Source organism: Rhipicephalus microplus, chromosome 9, assembly GCF_043290135.1.
Source record: "Rhipicephalus microplus isolate Deutch F79 chromosome 9, USDA_Rmic, whole genome shotgun sequence".
Classification (NCBI taxonomy): domain Eukaryota; kingdom Metazoa; phylum Arthropoda; class Arachnida; order Ixodida; family Ixodidae; genus Rhipicephalus; species Rhipicephalus microplus.
This window is the reverse complement of record NC_134708.1, coordinates 60,032,673-60,048,841: the sequence shown is the minus strand read 5'-3', so window position 1 is coordinate 60,048,841 and position 16,169 is coordinate 60,032,673. Positions and strand designations below refer to the sequence as shown.

Below are 16,169 nucleotides of genomic sequence, written 5' to 3'. Positions count from 1 at the left end.
ACGGAGAAAATGAAGCAAGAATAGCCGAAATATTGCGTCCAATTCGGAAATAAAAACAGCATTTACAATCATATTTCACCCTATTTCGGCAATCTAGCGGTCCAAGTAAAATAATGGCTTTGACATTTTTGAATAGTACCGACTGTAGGTAAGATAATGAGTGAGTTGTGAAAGAATAGTTTTTTGTTCCAACAGAGAAATAAAATTTCCAACTGAACAGCCACAAGAAGTACTACGCCTGTCTTTGCCTCACCTTCACCGCATAGCAAGTCAGGTTCCAGCGGCAGCTTTTCGGCAATGATTAATGCATATTGTACAACTCCTTGTCAGTTGTTTCAGTAATACTGCTTTATATGACGTGAAAATGAACAGTAGCGCTTTCTTTATGAAACAGTACTCCCCCCCCCCCCTGTACCACCAGAGTGCAGGTTACATTGAACCTCTCCTTAGTCCCAAGGGGCCGAATTATAGGGCTGTCAGTGATTTGCTAAGCCGCATTGAGGTGACGTGTTCGCCTTCTGATAATCAATAGACATGTCCGTAATAATATTTACCAGCACAAGTAAATTACAATTCATCTAAGCTGTTCTTTTAATGTCTCAGGTATAAACTGATGCGGGACCGCTTACCACTGGTGTGCATGATGATATATTTTAGACATTACAGAGATGACTTGATATCGTGCGCATAAATGATACTTCAGTCACCATGTATATTTGGGTATTTGAATATACGGCAGATAATTATGTCCCTAATGATGCAAAAATACAGAAGGCAAGTGAATTTTGGTAACAAGAATTTAGTAGCCGTTGCTTCACTTTACTGGGAACACGATATGCAGCACGTTTTCTTGGTGTAACCCTGGTGATCTTTTTTTTAATCCTGCTGAGGAATGATTTGCGTAATAATGGCAAGGCCCTTTATATATATATATATATATATATATATATATATATATATATATATATATATATATATATATATATATATATATATATATATATATATATATATATATATATAGTGTCTCTAAAAGAAACAGGCTGTCATGTTGGCTAGAGCTGCGCCACCCAAAAGAGAGCCTGGTGGTTTATTTCGAGCCCTTTTAAAGCAAACGATATGAAAGAGCGAAAGGGAACAAAGGGAGGACAGAATAAGTGTGACGTACAGTCACGCTGATAAGCTGCAATCTGATACATGTTCTCGTGCTGATTAAAAAAAACATTTTAGAAAACTTGAAGAAAGTTGTTGTCGTAATGCAATCGTCGAGGTTCCGCACATTTCCTGGTAGACTTTCGTGCACTTGAAAAATTGAAATTGTCCCCTTTATGGTGGGCACCTTGCATTATAGCTGTGGGATCCGCTATGCCTTGTTGGTCTCCGTGCGCTTGTTCGCCAGGTGTATTGCTGTCCTGGCTTTTGTCCCGATTGACCATGTTTTCAGGGCAGTCGGCGTCTTGGTCTTCATCCTCGCTTGTACCGTTTCCGGGTATGCGCAGCAGGTGTTGCCTGTTTCGCCTCAGCATCCGCTGGTCCTCGGTCTTCACCATGTAAGATCGGGGTGCGGCTTGCTCGCTTACTGTCGCTGTGCGTGACCAGTGTTCATTATGAATGCGTACTGCAGTTCCACTTCCGAGTGGTGGTAGTGCCTTTCCGTTCGAAGACTGGCGACGCTTTTCCACTGTAGTTCCGGGATCGCCTTGGTACTCGGGAAGGGTCGTGCGAAGGTGCCGGCCTTGCAGTGGTTCACCTGGAGAGCGACCATGTTCTAGTGGGGGTGAACGATAGGCTAAAAGCCCCAACCAAAAGTCACCGTTGGAGTCCTTGGTCTTCTTTAGGATGTGCTCAACAATCTGAACCCCCTTTTCTGCCAGTCCATTTGACCGAGGGAATTCTGGACTCGATGTGATGTTCTGAAAGTCATATCTTTGCGCGAACTCTCGGAACTCTTGTGATCCAAACTGGGGCCAATTGTCAGTACATACATGAACCGGGATGCTGTAGCGTGAGAAGATGGCCGATATTTTATCTATGACTTCTTTGGCCGTTGTGCTTCTTAGCTTCTCTACGTCAGGGAAATCGGAGTGGGCATCGTATACAATGACATAGGAGGCTCCCCCGAACTGAAAAATGTCAATTCCCACTCGGTGCCATGGCCTGTCCGGGGTTGGCTTCATGAGAAGGGCTCACTCGGCTGCTTGTATGCATACCTCTGGCAAGTACTGCACCCCCGAATGAAGGTGTCAATGGCACTGCTGAGTCCAGGCCAAAATACCAACCTGCATGCTCTCGCCTTGCATTTATTTAGTCCGAGGTGTCCATCGTGAATTCGTCGAAGAATTTCTGCTCTCATGGCTTTGGATATGACCACTTTGCATCCCTTCAGAAGTGTACCTTCTACCACTGACAGTTCTCCGGCAAAGGGCTTGAGTTCACCTTCGACGGAGTCACCCCGTGAGATTCGTTCTCTCACCTCGCTCAAATACGTGTCGTTCCTTGTTTCCTTTTCCAGACGTACTTTCATGGGCGTGCTTACGATGCCGGAGACGACCTCTGTCGCATGGATGTCGACGTCTGTGAAGGCACTCGATGACTAATGGTATAGGTGCACGCGACAGCATGTCGGCCAGAACCAGCTCCTTGCCAGGCACGAACTGCAAAGTATAATCATATTGTAAAAGCCTGATGAAAAACGCTGCAATCGTGGTGGCACGTCTCCAATGCCCTTTTGAGAAATGGCAAGCAGGGGCCTATGGTCAGTTTCGATCCATACCTTTCGACCATAAACGAAATGATAAAATTTCTCGCTTGCAAACACTATACCGAGCGTTTCCTTTTCAATTTGCGAGTAACGGGTCTCGCAATCGGTTAATGTTCTTAATGCATACGTCACTGGGCGCTAGTCAATGCCATGTTTCTGCAGCAGGGCCGCGCCTAAACCGGTCCCCGAAGCGTCCGCAGTGATCTTAGTGTCCTTCTCGTCAAAGAGCGCGAGTAACGGTGGGTTTGTTAACGCGTTGCACACTGCTTCCCATTCCCGCTGATGCGCTGTGGTCCATTCAAACGCGACGTTTTCTTTCACAAGGCCACGCAGCAAGATTATCTTATCACTCAACGACGGCACATATTTGCGAAAATAGTTGACCGCGCCCATCATTCTGCGCATGGTGTGCCTATCTGTAGGTGTAGGCAGTGAACGGACGCTTTCAACCAGGTTGCGACTCGGAGCTATTCCCTGCTCACTTATTACGTCACCCAGGAACTCAATTTCTTTCACGCCAAAAACGCATTTCTGCAGGTTAAAAGTCAGGCCCGCTTTTTGTGCCCGCTTCAGCACGGCCTGCAAGCGTTCAATATTCTGATCCTTGCTGACGCCCCACACTAAAATGTCGTCTAAGTATCTGCGTACACCTGCCAATCCTTCAAATATTTGTGTTAGCGTTTTCTGGAAAACATCGCTTGCGGACGAAATTCCGAACGGAAGTCGCAAGAAGCGGTAACGCCCGAACGGCGTCGCAAAAGTGCACACTCGTGTTGTAGCTGCGTCCAATGGAATTTGATGGAAACCTGCCTTGGCGTCTAGGCGCGAAAAACATGTTGCACCTGACAGCTTTGCCTCAATCTCTTCCCTTGTTGGCATAGGATAGTGCTCATGCTTTATGTTCTTGTTTATTTCCCTCAGATCCTTGCATACACGAAGGGCCCCATCTTACGCGTAATAACCAAAGGGCTCACCCATTCTGTCAGTTCGTCCACTTTCTTGATAATGGAGGCCGTTTCCATGCGTTCCTGTTCTTGTCGAAGAGGCTCTCTCAGGGCCAAGGGTACCCGTCGGGCTGGGTGCACGACTGGAACACCATCCTCCAGCAGGATCATCCAGTATCGCCTTCCGACACAGCCCGTACCCTGAAATAAGGCTGGAAAGGCCTTCTCGGGTTCCGGCTCGCTCCACCTTGCCGAATTCACAGATTTCGGGACAATCCCAAATTGCTTACATGCGTGCAGCCCTAATATGGCCTGGCGACCTTTTTCGACTACGAAGAAGGTCACAGCATGCGTCGCGTCGTTTAGTAGCAACAATTCCCTGCTATATCCGACATGCTTGATGGCGCTGCCGTTGAAAGCCTTCAAAACTGCACTACTTTTCTGCAGGTCCGCTGCTGCCTTGAAACGACGGAAAAGAGACCACAGAATTATGTTGACTTGTGAACCTGTGTCCACTTTGAATCTGATTTCCTGTCCGCCTTGCTTTCCGCTCACCCTCCAGTCTGCGCTTTCCCCGAGGCTGACACCGTAGACACCGATGTCCAAAATGTCAAATCCGTCCTCTGCCTCAACTCCTTGTACTTGGCCTATGTGTCGGCTCGGTCGACGCTTGCAGCATATAGCAAAATGGTTCGGCTTGTTGCAAGCAAAGCATGTCTTTCCATAAGCTGGACATTGCCTTTGCGCGTGCTCCTTGTTGAACTGTCGGCACCGAAATTTTTTTTGGTTGTGCTCTGCCCTGTGGGCGTAGTCTACTTGCAACGTTTGAGTCGACCAAGCAGCAGTTTGTCGTGCTGAAACCTCGGCTGCTTTACAAATCTGCTCAGCCTTCTGTAAGGTTAAGCCCTTTTCTCGCAGCATCTTTTCCCTTATCTTCAGGTTCTTTGTGCCAAAAACAATCTGATTTCGTATCATGAATTATTCTAGCGTGCCGAAACTGCATAGTTTCGCCTGTTTTTTAAGCTCTCGCAAATAATGTTCAAACGGCTCTCCTTCGTTCTGCATGCGAAGGCGAAAAACATGCCTTTCGTAAACCTCGTTCCCCTCGTCGACACAGTACTCCTCGAACTTCCGCAACTCTGTCTGGTAGTCTTCATTGCTCTCACCTTCTGCGAACGAGAAGTTGTTGTAGATGTCGAGGGCTTCCTCACCGGCGATGCTGAGTAAGATTGCTGTCTTGGAGGCATCCGTCCTGGGTGATTTAGTGGGCGTCGCCGCGAAGAAAAGTTCCAGTTTTTTCTTGAACATTTGCCAATTTCTTCGTATGTTGCCTGCCAACCGCAGCTGTTCTGGATGCTTGACGTTTTCCATTTTGACGAGGCTTTGGCACTTCTGACACCATGAATTGTGTCTCTAAAAGAAACAGGCTGTCATGTTGGCTAGAGCTGCGCCACCCAAAAGAGAGCCTGGCAGTTTATTTCGAGCCCTTTTAAAGCAAACGATATGAAAGAGCGAAAGGGAACAAAGGGAGGACAGAATAAGTGTGACGTACTGTCACGCTGATAAGCTGCAATCTGATACAATATATATATATATATATATATATATATATATATATATATATATATATATATATATATATATATATATATATATATATATATATATATATATATATACAAAGAGAGAGAATGGATAGATAGATAGATAGAAAGATAGATAGATAGATAGATATGCCGACGTTATTATAGTTTAAAATGGCACATCAGCATACAGTCACTCAATTTCTCACCTTTGAATCATCCTGGAAAAACGAACTCAACAGAAAAAACGAGAAATATTAACGTCTTACCCGAGAAATAAGTAACGTGAGCGCTCAAAAAACTCGTTAGGGTATAGTGGTGAAAAAGAAAAAAAATATCAAGCTTCGTCCTGACAGTGTTCCGCGAACTGGTGCCCATACAACAAGCATCGGGCTAGTTTTTTTTCCGACGTAGATGGAGCACCGCTCGTATTACCTCGAGTCTTTCCGGCTCTTTGTCTCTGACGTCAGCGACACTTCCCGCCTTGTGTTGGTGTGAGCGTGCGAGCCGCTGACGTCATATACATTGACGACACTACCACCACCGACCGCTGCGGTGCCGCGTTGCTCTCCTGTGAGCACCGGCGTGCAGAAACAGGCACGCAGAAGCAGGAACCGCCGTTCTGTCTTTTCTCTTCGGATGGACTGTGTTGATGGCGGATAAGCGGGCGGACGGCATGGGGCCCGAGACAGACACCCGATACGGGCCCGCAACGGCAAACACAATGAGTAATGCGATATACCTGACTGCCTTTGCCTAAGTGGTCGTGATCTCATCACATGCGAGACAAGGCGGGAGTTCGGGTGTCACAGCAAATTTGCTCTTCAGCCCATCCACCCGGCGTGCATATGCTTCCTTGATTTTTCTCTAGTCCTGGCCTACGTAGATTTTACCTTCGCAATTCTGCTGACGCTGTCCTCTTTTTTTTTTCTGTTTACTACCTGCATTTGTGGTCGTGAAACAGGAGCACTTTTTCAGAATATGTGTTGTTTTTATGTTGCATGCGAACTTCAAAGTATCGATCCTGTGACGGTACCGATTCATATTTAATGGTGTGCAGTAATCGCAGACGCGGAAAAAACATACTCTCACCCAAAATGTTGAGCTATTTTGCACAGCAATCAATTCGCTGTGTGTTAGCGCCTCGTGGTCGAATGCAGTTGCAAAAAATCGTTTTGTAACTGGAACATTGTATGTGGGTTGCACTTGCGCTGAATTTATTGAGAACGTAATTCAGTCATTTGACGAACGTGCATAAAAGACTGGTGCTGAGAAGCGTAATTAAGATTTGGGCGACTGTACAACTCGTAAAACGTTGCGCGTTAGGACGTTGTTTGCTGGTGCGTTACCTTCAAGACATCCAACGGATAAGCCAATAGCTATCAGAAGGATGGTGCCTTGCCGTCACTTAACGAGATACAGCAACAAAGAATTCTGGCTAAAGCGGTCCGTCAAACATTGCGCTTTTTCATTGAAATGGTGCGTGCGAACAGGTGCACCAGGCCCTGTGTGTATGCTACGCCGATGGCATGTCGTTACCTTGTTAGCTGAATACGTGCAAACACACGAGATGATCAAGGCCGACTCAGCATCTCAGTAAGGTCAAAGTGCTTAGCTGCGGCCTAGATGACGTGTGTTCGACCTCTGCCGCGACGGCCACCTTTCGAAGCGCGTGAAACGCTTGAGTGGGATGTTGAATGTCAGCGCACGCTCAATGACTGAAAACGGGGGGTATTTTCTGCAGTCTTCTACAACGGTATCTCTGACATAGCCTTTTTATTGTATTTTTGTATTTTTTATTTTTTGTAATTTCTTCCTCTCTCTTCGCAACATTCATTTTTATCATCTTTTATTCCCCTTACCCCTTTCCTCAGCACAGGGTAGCCAGCCGGTCTGAGAACTGGCTAACTTCCCTGTGATTCCGCTTAAACGTTCTTCCTCCTCCTCCTTCCTGATATAGCCTTACTTACTTTCACACGATATCTATCAATCAACCAAAACACACACGAGAACTTGGTTGGCTCACGGTGGTACTACGAGCATTACACCTTCCGCTGAAGAGTGGCGCGACAACTTTGCCGCCATGTGTTCTTGTTTTTAGACACTAAGGCGAGCGCCTTAGACGCCTCATCGAACGGGGAACTCCAACCATCCGTGATGGCGTTTCGCGGCGTCCAGAATGAGTGACGCAAAAATTCATCATCGTCTCGCTATGGCGTAACCATTCAACGTCATGATACGTCACAGCTCGACAGAATTTGTGAAGTCATTATGACGTTACTGTGAATTTACGTTACATGCAGCCACATGATGGTATCACGGCGTGACATCGTAGCCTGATTGAAAGTGATGGAGTCAGGTGAGATGCCTTTGATCTTGGAGCAGTACTAAAGCACCTTAGGAGATAGAAAGCTTTTGAATGATGGCGGGACACGATCAATACATCGGCTGAATGGCGAGAAAAAACTTTCGCCATTGCTGACCACACACCGCGTCAGTACAAGTGATTGTGACTGGAGTAAGTGCAAACCCAATGACACTGTGAAACATTATAGTTTGAAAATCCCGCGTATCCCCCCGCCCCCCCCCCCCCCCAGAGGACATGTGCCTCCCTCTTTTTCAATAAAAGACTTTTCATCCATCAATCTTTATATGATAAGTGATTACATAAGGGGCCCTGGGAGATTTTTGTTGTTCCGTGCGTTGGTCGACAGGCACCATATAAAACAGCTCATGTGTAGGGACCGCATGGGGAAGGGGGGGGGTAGATAAGTCACTTAGATATGTTGTAAAAGTTCGCTGACGTAAATGATTTCAAAGTGCAACTGTCCTATTGTAAATGGACGCATAAAAACTATTTATGGCATGTTAACATTGTGGAACTTTAGCAGAAATAGTGAACAAGTTGGAATATGCGCAGCGTTCGGGTTCACTAAAACAAAAGCACTAAATTTTTGTCAAACAAAAATGTTTACTTCAACTCAAACGAGAACATTCGACAGCTACGAGTGATGAAATAAAAAACATCGTCCCTTGAAGACGTCAATAATGACATCATCAAGGCGTGCCTAATGTGACACGCCGCTACTTGGGCGCAATTTGTCAAAACAGCCAATTAACGCATACGGAAAGCAATTCATAGGCGATACGTCGACAACCAATTGTCTCAGAATACGGGGCTTCCATATATTTATTTGACAATATGACCTCGTCAAGCTATAGCACTGGAATTCCCACGTAGTCAACTTTTAACCTTCCACTTTTATATGCAGCAGAAGTTTGAACGCTAACGAGCTCCTTTTTCATTCAGTGCTTGAGCTTCTCCTGCTCCCCTCCCATAGTGTTATACTGCATGGTACGAACATGACGAAATACTGTTTTCAACACAATCAGCGCGCAGTTTCTTCATCCAACTTAGTGCCAGCTTGTTCAACTTGTTTTTTTCTTTATTCCTGCTATTTAATTTAAGGGTTATTCTATTCTTGCCTGCGAATCACAATGCCAGAGCCGACAATCTCACTCAAGCCATGAAAAACGAGGTCTTACGTACGGGTGTTTAGGTTTTTATGATCCCCCACCCCCCATCTTTTAACTCATTTCTTTTACTTGCCGCATACATTCTTAATTTAACACATCTTAGATTTTCAAGCAGGTCAAAGTTCTCCTGGTTGATGGCTTACAAAATATCGATGTATCCCACTATAAGCGCTTTCCCTGTTCTGATTAAATGCTTGATAGGTGGGGTTTAACGTCCCAAAACACTATATGATTATGAGAGACGCCGTAGTGGAGGGCTCCGGAAATTTCCACCACCTGAGGTTCTTTAACGTGCACCCGAATCTGAGAACACGGGCCTACAACTTTTTCGCCTCCATCAGAAATGCAGCCGCCGCAGCCGAGATTTGATCCCGCTACCTGTGGGTCAGCAGCCGAGTACCTTAACCACTAGACGACCGTAGTGGGGCGCTTTCCCTGTTCTTTGTGGAATACAAGTTGCATGTCGCACAACAAACACCCGGCCATTTTCTCTTCGTCAATGAAGCCACGTGGTTTATCATCCCAAAACACACCACGAAGCAGGAATTCAGATTAAGTTTTGATTAGCCCAAGTATGTTGAAAGTGCGCCACAATTCAAGCGCATGGGTGACGAACGTCTCACGCCAACATTACAAAATTCTCCACCATTCGAATCGAGGATCAAATGCATGACCATTTGTGCACCGGCAATTATGCCATCGCTGCTGTTTGTCCTGTGTATCTGTGTCACGAGTAAGAGAAGTCGAATGAGAGATGACTTCGCAATAATGTTGTAATCACGTGTAACTTCATCAAAACGCTTGAGTGATGATTTGATGATAGCTTTCAACGCGTGAGCTGTGATTTCAGATGGTTTCAAAGAAGCCGTAGTTAGACAGCCAAGTCATGCTTTTAGTATTCGGCATATAACAGCCTGTTTAGTAAACACCGCAAAGATTATGAGACGTAGTACGATGCCCTTGTTACTTGTTCCGTGAAGGCGGTTGCAAAGATCCCTAAGAAATGCGTGGCGAAGAACGCAATGATATTGGGGAATGAATATTTAGCTGTTCCATTACACGTATACACTTTTCGTTGAATAAGCAGTAGAGGAATTTAGTATATGTACTTGTTTGTGTTACAAGGTAGAAAAAGTTACATATCGTGAGAGGCGTACAGAGACCTGACAAAGTTTCAGAGAGAGAGAGAGAGAGAGAGAGAAAAAAGCCAGGCCTGCGCGAGAGGCGCAGCACAGTCACCGCGAAAACAAGAAGAGGTGTCTTTCAGAGGCTTTTCTAAGCAGTCTTCGGGTAAATGCTACAAGCACACTTGCTGGGTACCCACTACGCCTTTACTAATCATAATTTTTGCATAGTAGGCCGCCATTTATTAGGCTACCCTTCGCCATTTTTCAGAGAAGCGTGGTATTCGCTAAACACATGTAACGCATTTTGTGTTCCATTTAGTGGCTAACGACAATGAAGAATTACGCCTGAAGTGAATAAGTATCCTGCCACCCGGTTTTTGGCCCATCCCCCTCTGTGGGTGAGCGCCATCCATCTAAGGTCATCAGCATCAGAATCAGCATGTTCCTCAGTTATTGGGTGATGAAGAAGAAGCTTTTGTAATAAGTTGGGGAATCGGCCGATCCACTCGTTACGCGATTCGCATTGTGTGATGCCTGATTTCTTTGCTGTTCTAAAACACGTTATTACTCATATTAACACGATTCCTTTCCAACACCAAGCCTGCCTAAGGGAAGCTTGCGAACGAATCCCAAGTACCGGCATGGCTCACTGGTAGAGTACTGGGCTGGCACACAGTGGACCCCGGCTTTAATCTCAGTATGTCACCAAATGTCCTTAGGGTTTCTTATTTGGTGGCAATTTCAGGTAATGTCATTCGCTCTTAATGCCATTCGTTCGCTGTGATTTTGTGTGATAGTGGTTACGGACACCGGCGGCGGCGGCCAACTACGGCGCTGACGACCCGGGTTGTGATAAAAGCTTTCGCTGTGAAAAAAGCTGAATATTACCGCTGCATCGGTAGGCAGCAGCCTTGAATTCAGAGGTCCATCCTTTTGTAAAGTGGACTCATAGAATTATGGGGCAGTTAGGCTGGACACATTCGCAAATGTCTGGAAAGATCAGTTTTCCCGAAACGTATACCCGTGTGACACGTTGAATCTGACGCCATTTACAGCGAGTGTCATTTGTTCTCGATGTAATTCGTTTGCTGAGACTCGGGAAAACTAATGTCATTTGATTAAAACGATATAATCTTTCTGATGAGTTCGCGAAGCACATTTGCACTCAATTTTGCGTAGTCTAGATGCCAGAAACCTTTTAAAGAGAATTATTGATTGACTTGTGGGGTTTAACGTATCAAAACACCATATGATTATGAAAGACACCGTGTGGAGGGCTCTGGAAATTTCGACCACCTGGGGTTCTTTAACGTGCACCCAAACCCGTTAAAGAGAGGGTTATTGACTTACGCACAAGTAACTTATATTTCGCGCCTACATTTTTTTTGCTAGATTAACTAAATTATTGATTTGACCACGTGTGCAATAAATTTTGAAATTTATGCGCGATAGATTCTGAATGAATTCTTATCTGAAGTTCTGAACTACAGCGGCGGAAATGATGCCCGAACACCGGCTTTGTTTCAGTTGTGCTCAGTTGTCGTCGTTGCCTATATCGCGGGTGTTGATGATGTGATTTCACGTGTAATGGGGGTCAAAATGATAACCAAAATGAATTAGCACCCACCATCTCCTTTCTGGAAAAAGGTAGGTGTAACCCCAAGAGACAAGAAGAGAACAGTGGGGATAAGGGAACAAACTGGGGTTACGAATATCATAGTTGAAATCAAGAAGAGGAAATGGACATGGGCCGGGCATATAGCGCGTAGACAGAATAACCACTGGTCATCCAGGGGTAACTGACTGGATTCGCAGAGAAGGCAAGCGGTTTAGAAGGGAGACAGAAGGCTAGGTGGGCAAATGAGATTCAGAAGTTTGCAGGTATAAATTGGCAGCCGCAAGCACAGGACCGAGTTGACTGGGGGAACATGGTAGAGGCCTTTGTCCTGCAGTGGACGTAGTCAGGATGATGATGATGATGATGATGATAATGATGCTGATGATGATGTTTATCTTTTTTTGTAGCCGTTGTGTCAGCCGCGATTTATCTTGGATTGAATTGGCTGCGTTTTGTATTGAATTGGCTGTGTAAAACAACTGCGTTTATAATCTTAGAGCCGCTTTTTAGTGAAGAAAGTTTATTTCCAATACTAGAATCATGTTACAAGCAATGTCTGATAGATTCTCATTTCTCCCCGAGTCACGGCTCCCGAAGGCTAAGGTTTTGGTCATCCTTCTAAAATGATGTGTGTTTCCGTTCTGTGGCAGCAGGCAGGCAAAATGACCTTCTGTTCAGCTAATGTTATTCGCTGTAAATGATGATAGATTGGCAGTGTGACAGAGGCCCTAGTCATGCCTAGATTTGGGCACCGAATATACGGCTACTGGCCACCTCTGTACCGTTAGGAGCCTTCCACCAATTAGCTAATTTACAGAAGCACCAATCACCAAATGCATTGTTTTCCCCCTTCACTGTATGAGGACTGCCACGGTGACGTATTTAAACGATTCACAATGCACGGAGAAAAAACTTCCGAAGCTTTAAAAGGAGCACCACCACGCTTTTTCGGCATGAAAATAAAATGCTTGCGATTGGTACTCGAAGCTGCCGAGAGCAGGCGAGACAACTATCACTAAGCACGTAGCGTTAAGTTTACAATCATTTCAAAATTTAGTTCGGAATTGTTCCCTCTTATCTCTACAAATGATGGTATTAACAAAAATGACCACGCCACAGCTTCGTAGTCCACAGCCATTAGCTTGTTTGAGCGTCGTGAGGTGCATTGTTATCGAGACCACCATGAGATCCCAGCACGTGCTGTATGCTCACTTGTGATCATGATTAAAGCAAGCCGTGCACCAAGAAAAACAAACAAAAAGAAACAAAAGCAAAAAACAAAAAAAAAGAGAGTGCTTGCGTTTACGATGGGCACCTCCTCTCTACTCCGGTCATTTCCGCTCTGCATAGATTTCAGCGCTCTGGGAAATACGTCAGGGTAGAGAATATGCTAGGAACGTGCGACAAATTCCCGTGACTCCACCTTACTCGACAGAAACTGAAATATTTTGTGACAGCCTATTTGGGAGGCTATATCCTTTTTTGATGTAGTCATTACATTATTGTTCAGAAAGATGTTGCGAGACCCCCTGAAATCGTAATATTAACTTTGAAAGTTACAATTTTACAAGCTCGGTGCAACAGCTAGGAAAAAAAGTAATCAGACCACAGTGGCTGTTCTCAGAAGCTGCGGTTCTCGCCTTTTTATGAAACCTAAAAAGCATGATAATCAGTTGCATACCAAGTAACAAGAACGGTTCAGTTTAGTGTTCACGTTAGTAGTGGAAGGTTAAAGTAGAGGCGCCGACTGAATGCGTACCATAAAACGACAGCTGTACTCTACAAATTGGAGTGGTTACTGTAGTTATGCTCCACGCTGCAAGAAATAGAAAGACGAAGTGACATTGCTGTAGAGATCTTGAAGCCTGAACAAGTGGTCTGCGCACTCTAGCGACAGTATTGAAACTCGCTGAAGACAAGGAGAAGAAGAAGACAAGGGGCACGAAAAAGCGCGCGCTCGCATATCTCTCTGCGGTGTTCCCGTAAGTATCAGGGCTTGAGCAACTGTCACTGAACGCACGACGTGAGCGTGCAACTACTCTGTAACCTTTTCGCTTCGTGGGAGGGTGCCTCATTCTCGAGAACCGAGTGCCGCAATACCATCGATCGCCATTGAAATGGGACCTCCATCCGTAGGCAGCAACCTGGCGGCCGTCTTGGTGCGCGATCTGAGGCTCTGCTACAGCCGCAACTCGCCGCCTGTCATCGACGGGGCCAATATGACCATCCTCAAGGGAGCCATTTACGGCTTGTTGGGTGCCAGTGGCTGCGGCAAGACGTCACTCCTCAAGTGCCTGGTCGGTCTGTGCAAGCCGGACTCGGGCAAGGTGCTCATTTTCGGTCAGCAGCTGCACCGAGGACTGGTGCCTGGTCCGGCCGTCGGATTCATGCCACAGGAGCTAGCGCTTCACTCTGACTTCACAATAGCCGAGAACATGTACTTCTTCGGCCAGCTGCTCGGTATGCCCTTGGAGAAGATCTATGAGCGGATCAGCTTCCTCTGCTCTTTCTTCCAGCTGTTGCCCGCCAACAGATTTGTCGAGCACCTCAGCGGCGGCCAGCAGCGGCGCGTGTCCCTGGCTGTGGCACTGATGCACCAGCCTCCATTCCTCATCCTGGACGAGCCCACCGTGGGTCTGGACCCGGTGCTGCGCGAGGCCATCTGGCGCTACTTCCTAGTGCTATCTAAGGTGGACGGCGTGACACTGCTCGTCACCACGCATTTCATCGAGGAAATCGCCGAGGCTGCCACGGTGGGTGTGATGAAGAATGGCAAAATTTGGTGTGAGCGGCCACCGGACGAACTCATGCAGACGTATGACACGGCTACCCTGGCTGAGTCCTACCTAAAGGTGTGCCAAGCACTAGACTTTCCTCGGCCGCCCACTGAAAAACAGGCGCTGACGAACGCTGATAAGAAGGTCAAGGAGACGCGGCCAGTGCTCGAGAAGCCGAACTCGACGAGGCGCCCTCGGCTGGCCCCTGCGTCACCCGTGAAGCCGTGTCCTATACCGGAATCACTGCTCACTTGGACCAACTGGGGACCAGTGCGAAGCTGCCTTCGTGTGAGGGCGTTGGTAGTCAAGAACTTGCTCAAGATCATGCGCAAGGTTATCACAGTGTTGTTCCAGCTGGTGGTGCCGTCTTTTGTGGGCGTCGTGTTCTGCCTATTCGTGGGAGGCAAGCCTTCCTATCTACCGGTGGGTGTGGTCAACGAAGACAAGAACGGCTCATTCAGCAAAGCCTTCCTCGCCGAGATCTCCAGTGAGACCGTAACGCAGAAGCCGTTTCCGGATATCCGCCAGGCCTTTGATGCGGTGCTTGGTGAAGAGGCCTGGGGAACCATCCACATACCACCAAACTACACGAAGGAGTTGAATTTCAGGGTGCACTCAAAATCGCTCAGGGGATACACCAAGGGGTTCTTGGTCAACTTCTTCCTGGACGCGACCGATTACACCATCCGGAACACGTTGCAATTAGAGATTTTGGAAGCACACACCAGGTATCTGAAGGTGCTCTCCCACAACTTGACCAGCCTGAATTTTTCCCTTCAAACAATACGGTTTACGGACCCTTTCTACCAGGCCTTCGACTTCACCTTCCGAGAGTTCATGAGCCCTGGCCTCATAGTCGCTACGCTCTTTGCCTTGTCCATGTCTCTGACGGCGCTGTTGCTCGTAGCCGAGAACCAGGAAGGAATCCGTGGACGATCCATCGTAGCCGGCGTGACACCGGTGGAGGTGATCACAAGCCATGCGGTGGTTCAGATGTCCATGGCGTACATGCAGACGGTACTCATGCTCGTGGTGTTCGTCAGCGTCTTCGACACTCCTGTGCGCGGAAGCCTTTGCGCGGCCTTCTTTATACCAGTGCTGATGGCACTCTGTGGCATGAACTTCGGGTTTTTGACTTCGTCGATATCTAAGGACGAGGCGACGGCCCTGCTGCTCTCGATGGCCGCCCTCTATCCAGCACTTCTCATGGGAGGTGTGCTATGGCCCGTCGAGGGCGCCCCGAAGGTACTTCGTCCCTTCAGCTGGGCCGTACCGCAGGCCCTTCCAGCACATGCTATGCGCGGCGTCATGCTGAGGAACTATACGTACGACAACGTGCATGTTGTGCGGGCTGCGGGAGTGACGGCCGGCTGGACGCTGGCCTTCATGGCTTTCGCCATGATCATGTACTCACTTTCAAAGTGAATTACATTACATTAGCATTTGAAATAAAAATATATAAAGAAAGATTCTTGCTGTTTGTTCTCATCAAATGCAGTCCACGCTTGCTTCGTCTCGTTTCTGCGACATCGTGCCGTGACTATGATAGCGGCTTCTCCTCTTCTTACTGGCCACGGAATACCAGGACGAAAGACAGGCCACACAGGACGGACGACGAGGAGGTGAACCGACGGCAGCGAGACAGGACATAGCAATCTGAGAGAGCGGCACAGACACGGAAGACGACACAGCCACGGGTAAAGATTCGCCGCTGAAATCTGTGAGCGACCAGCCGTTTTCTCAACTATTCAAAATGAACAGGGACGTAATTTCGAAGAAAAGAAAAACGCCGAAGACGCAAATAACCCTCTTAGTAATAGAA

General features: G+C 46.9%; 1 protein-coding gene across 1 annotated transcript; it reads left to right on the top strand.

The window, feature by feature from the left end:
• The first annotated feature begins 13,679 nt into the window (after positions 1–13,679).
• On the top strand, positions 13,680–15,772 carry LOC142772279 (ABC transporter G family member 23-like). The gene has a single exon (XM_075874477.1). It carries the CDS (start codon positions 13,688–13,690, stop codon positions 15,770–15,772), a length of 2,085 nt encoding a protein of 694 aa, XP_075730592.1. The 5' UTR covers positions 13,680–13,687.
• Positions 15,773–16,169: the final 397 nt, after the last annotated feature.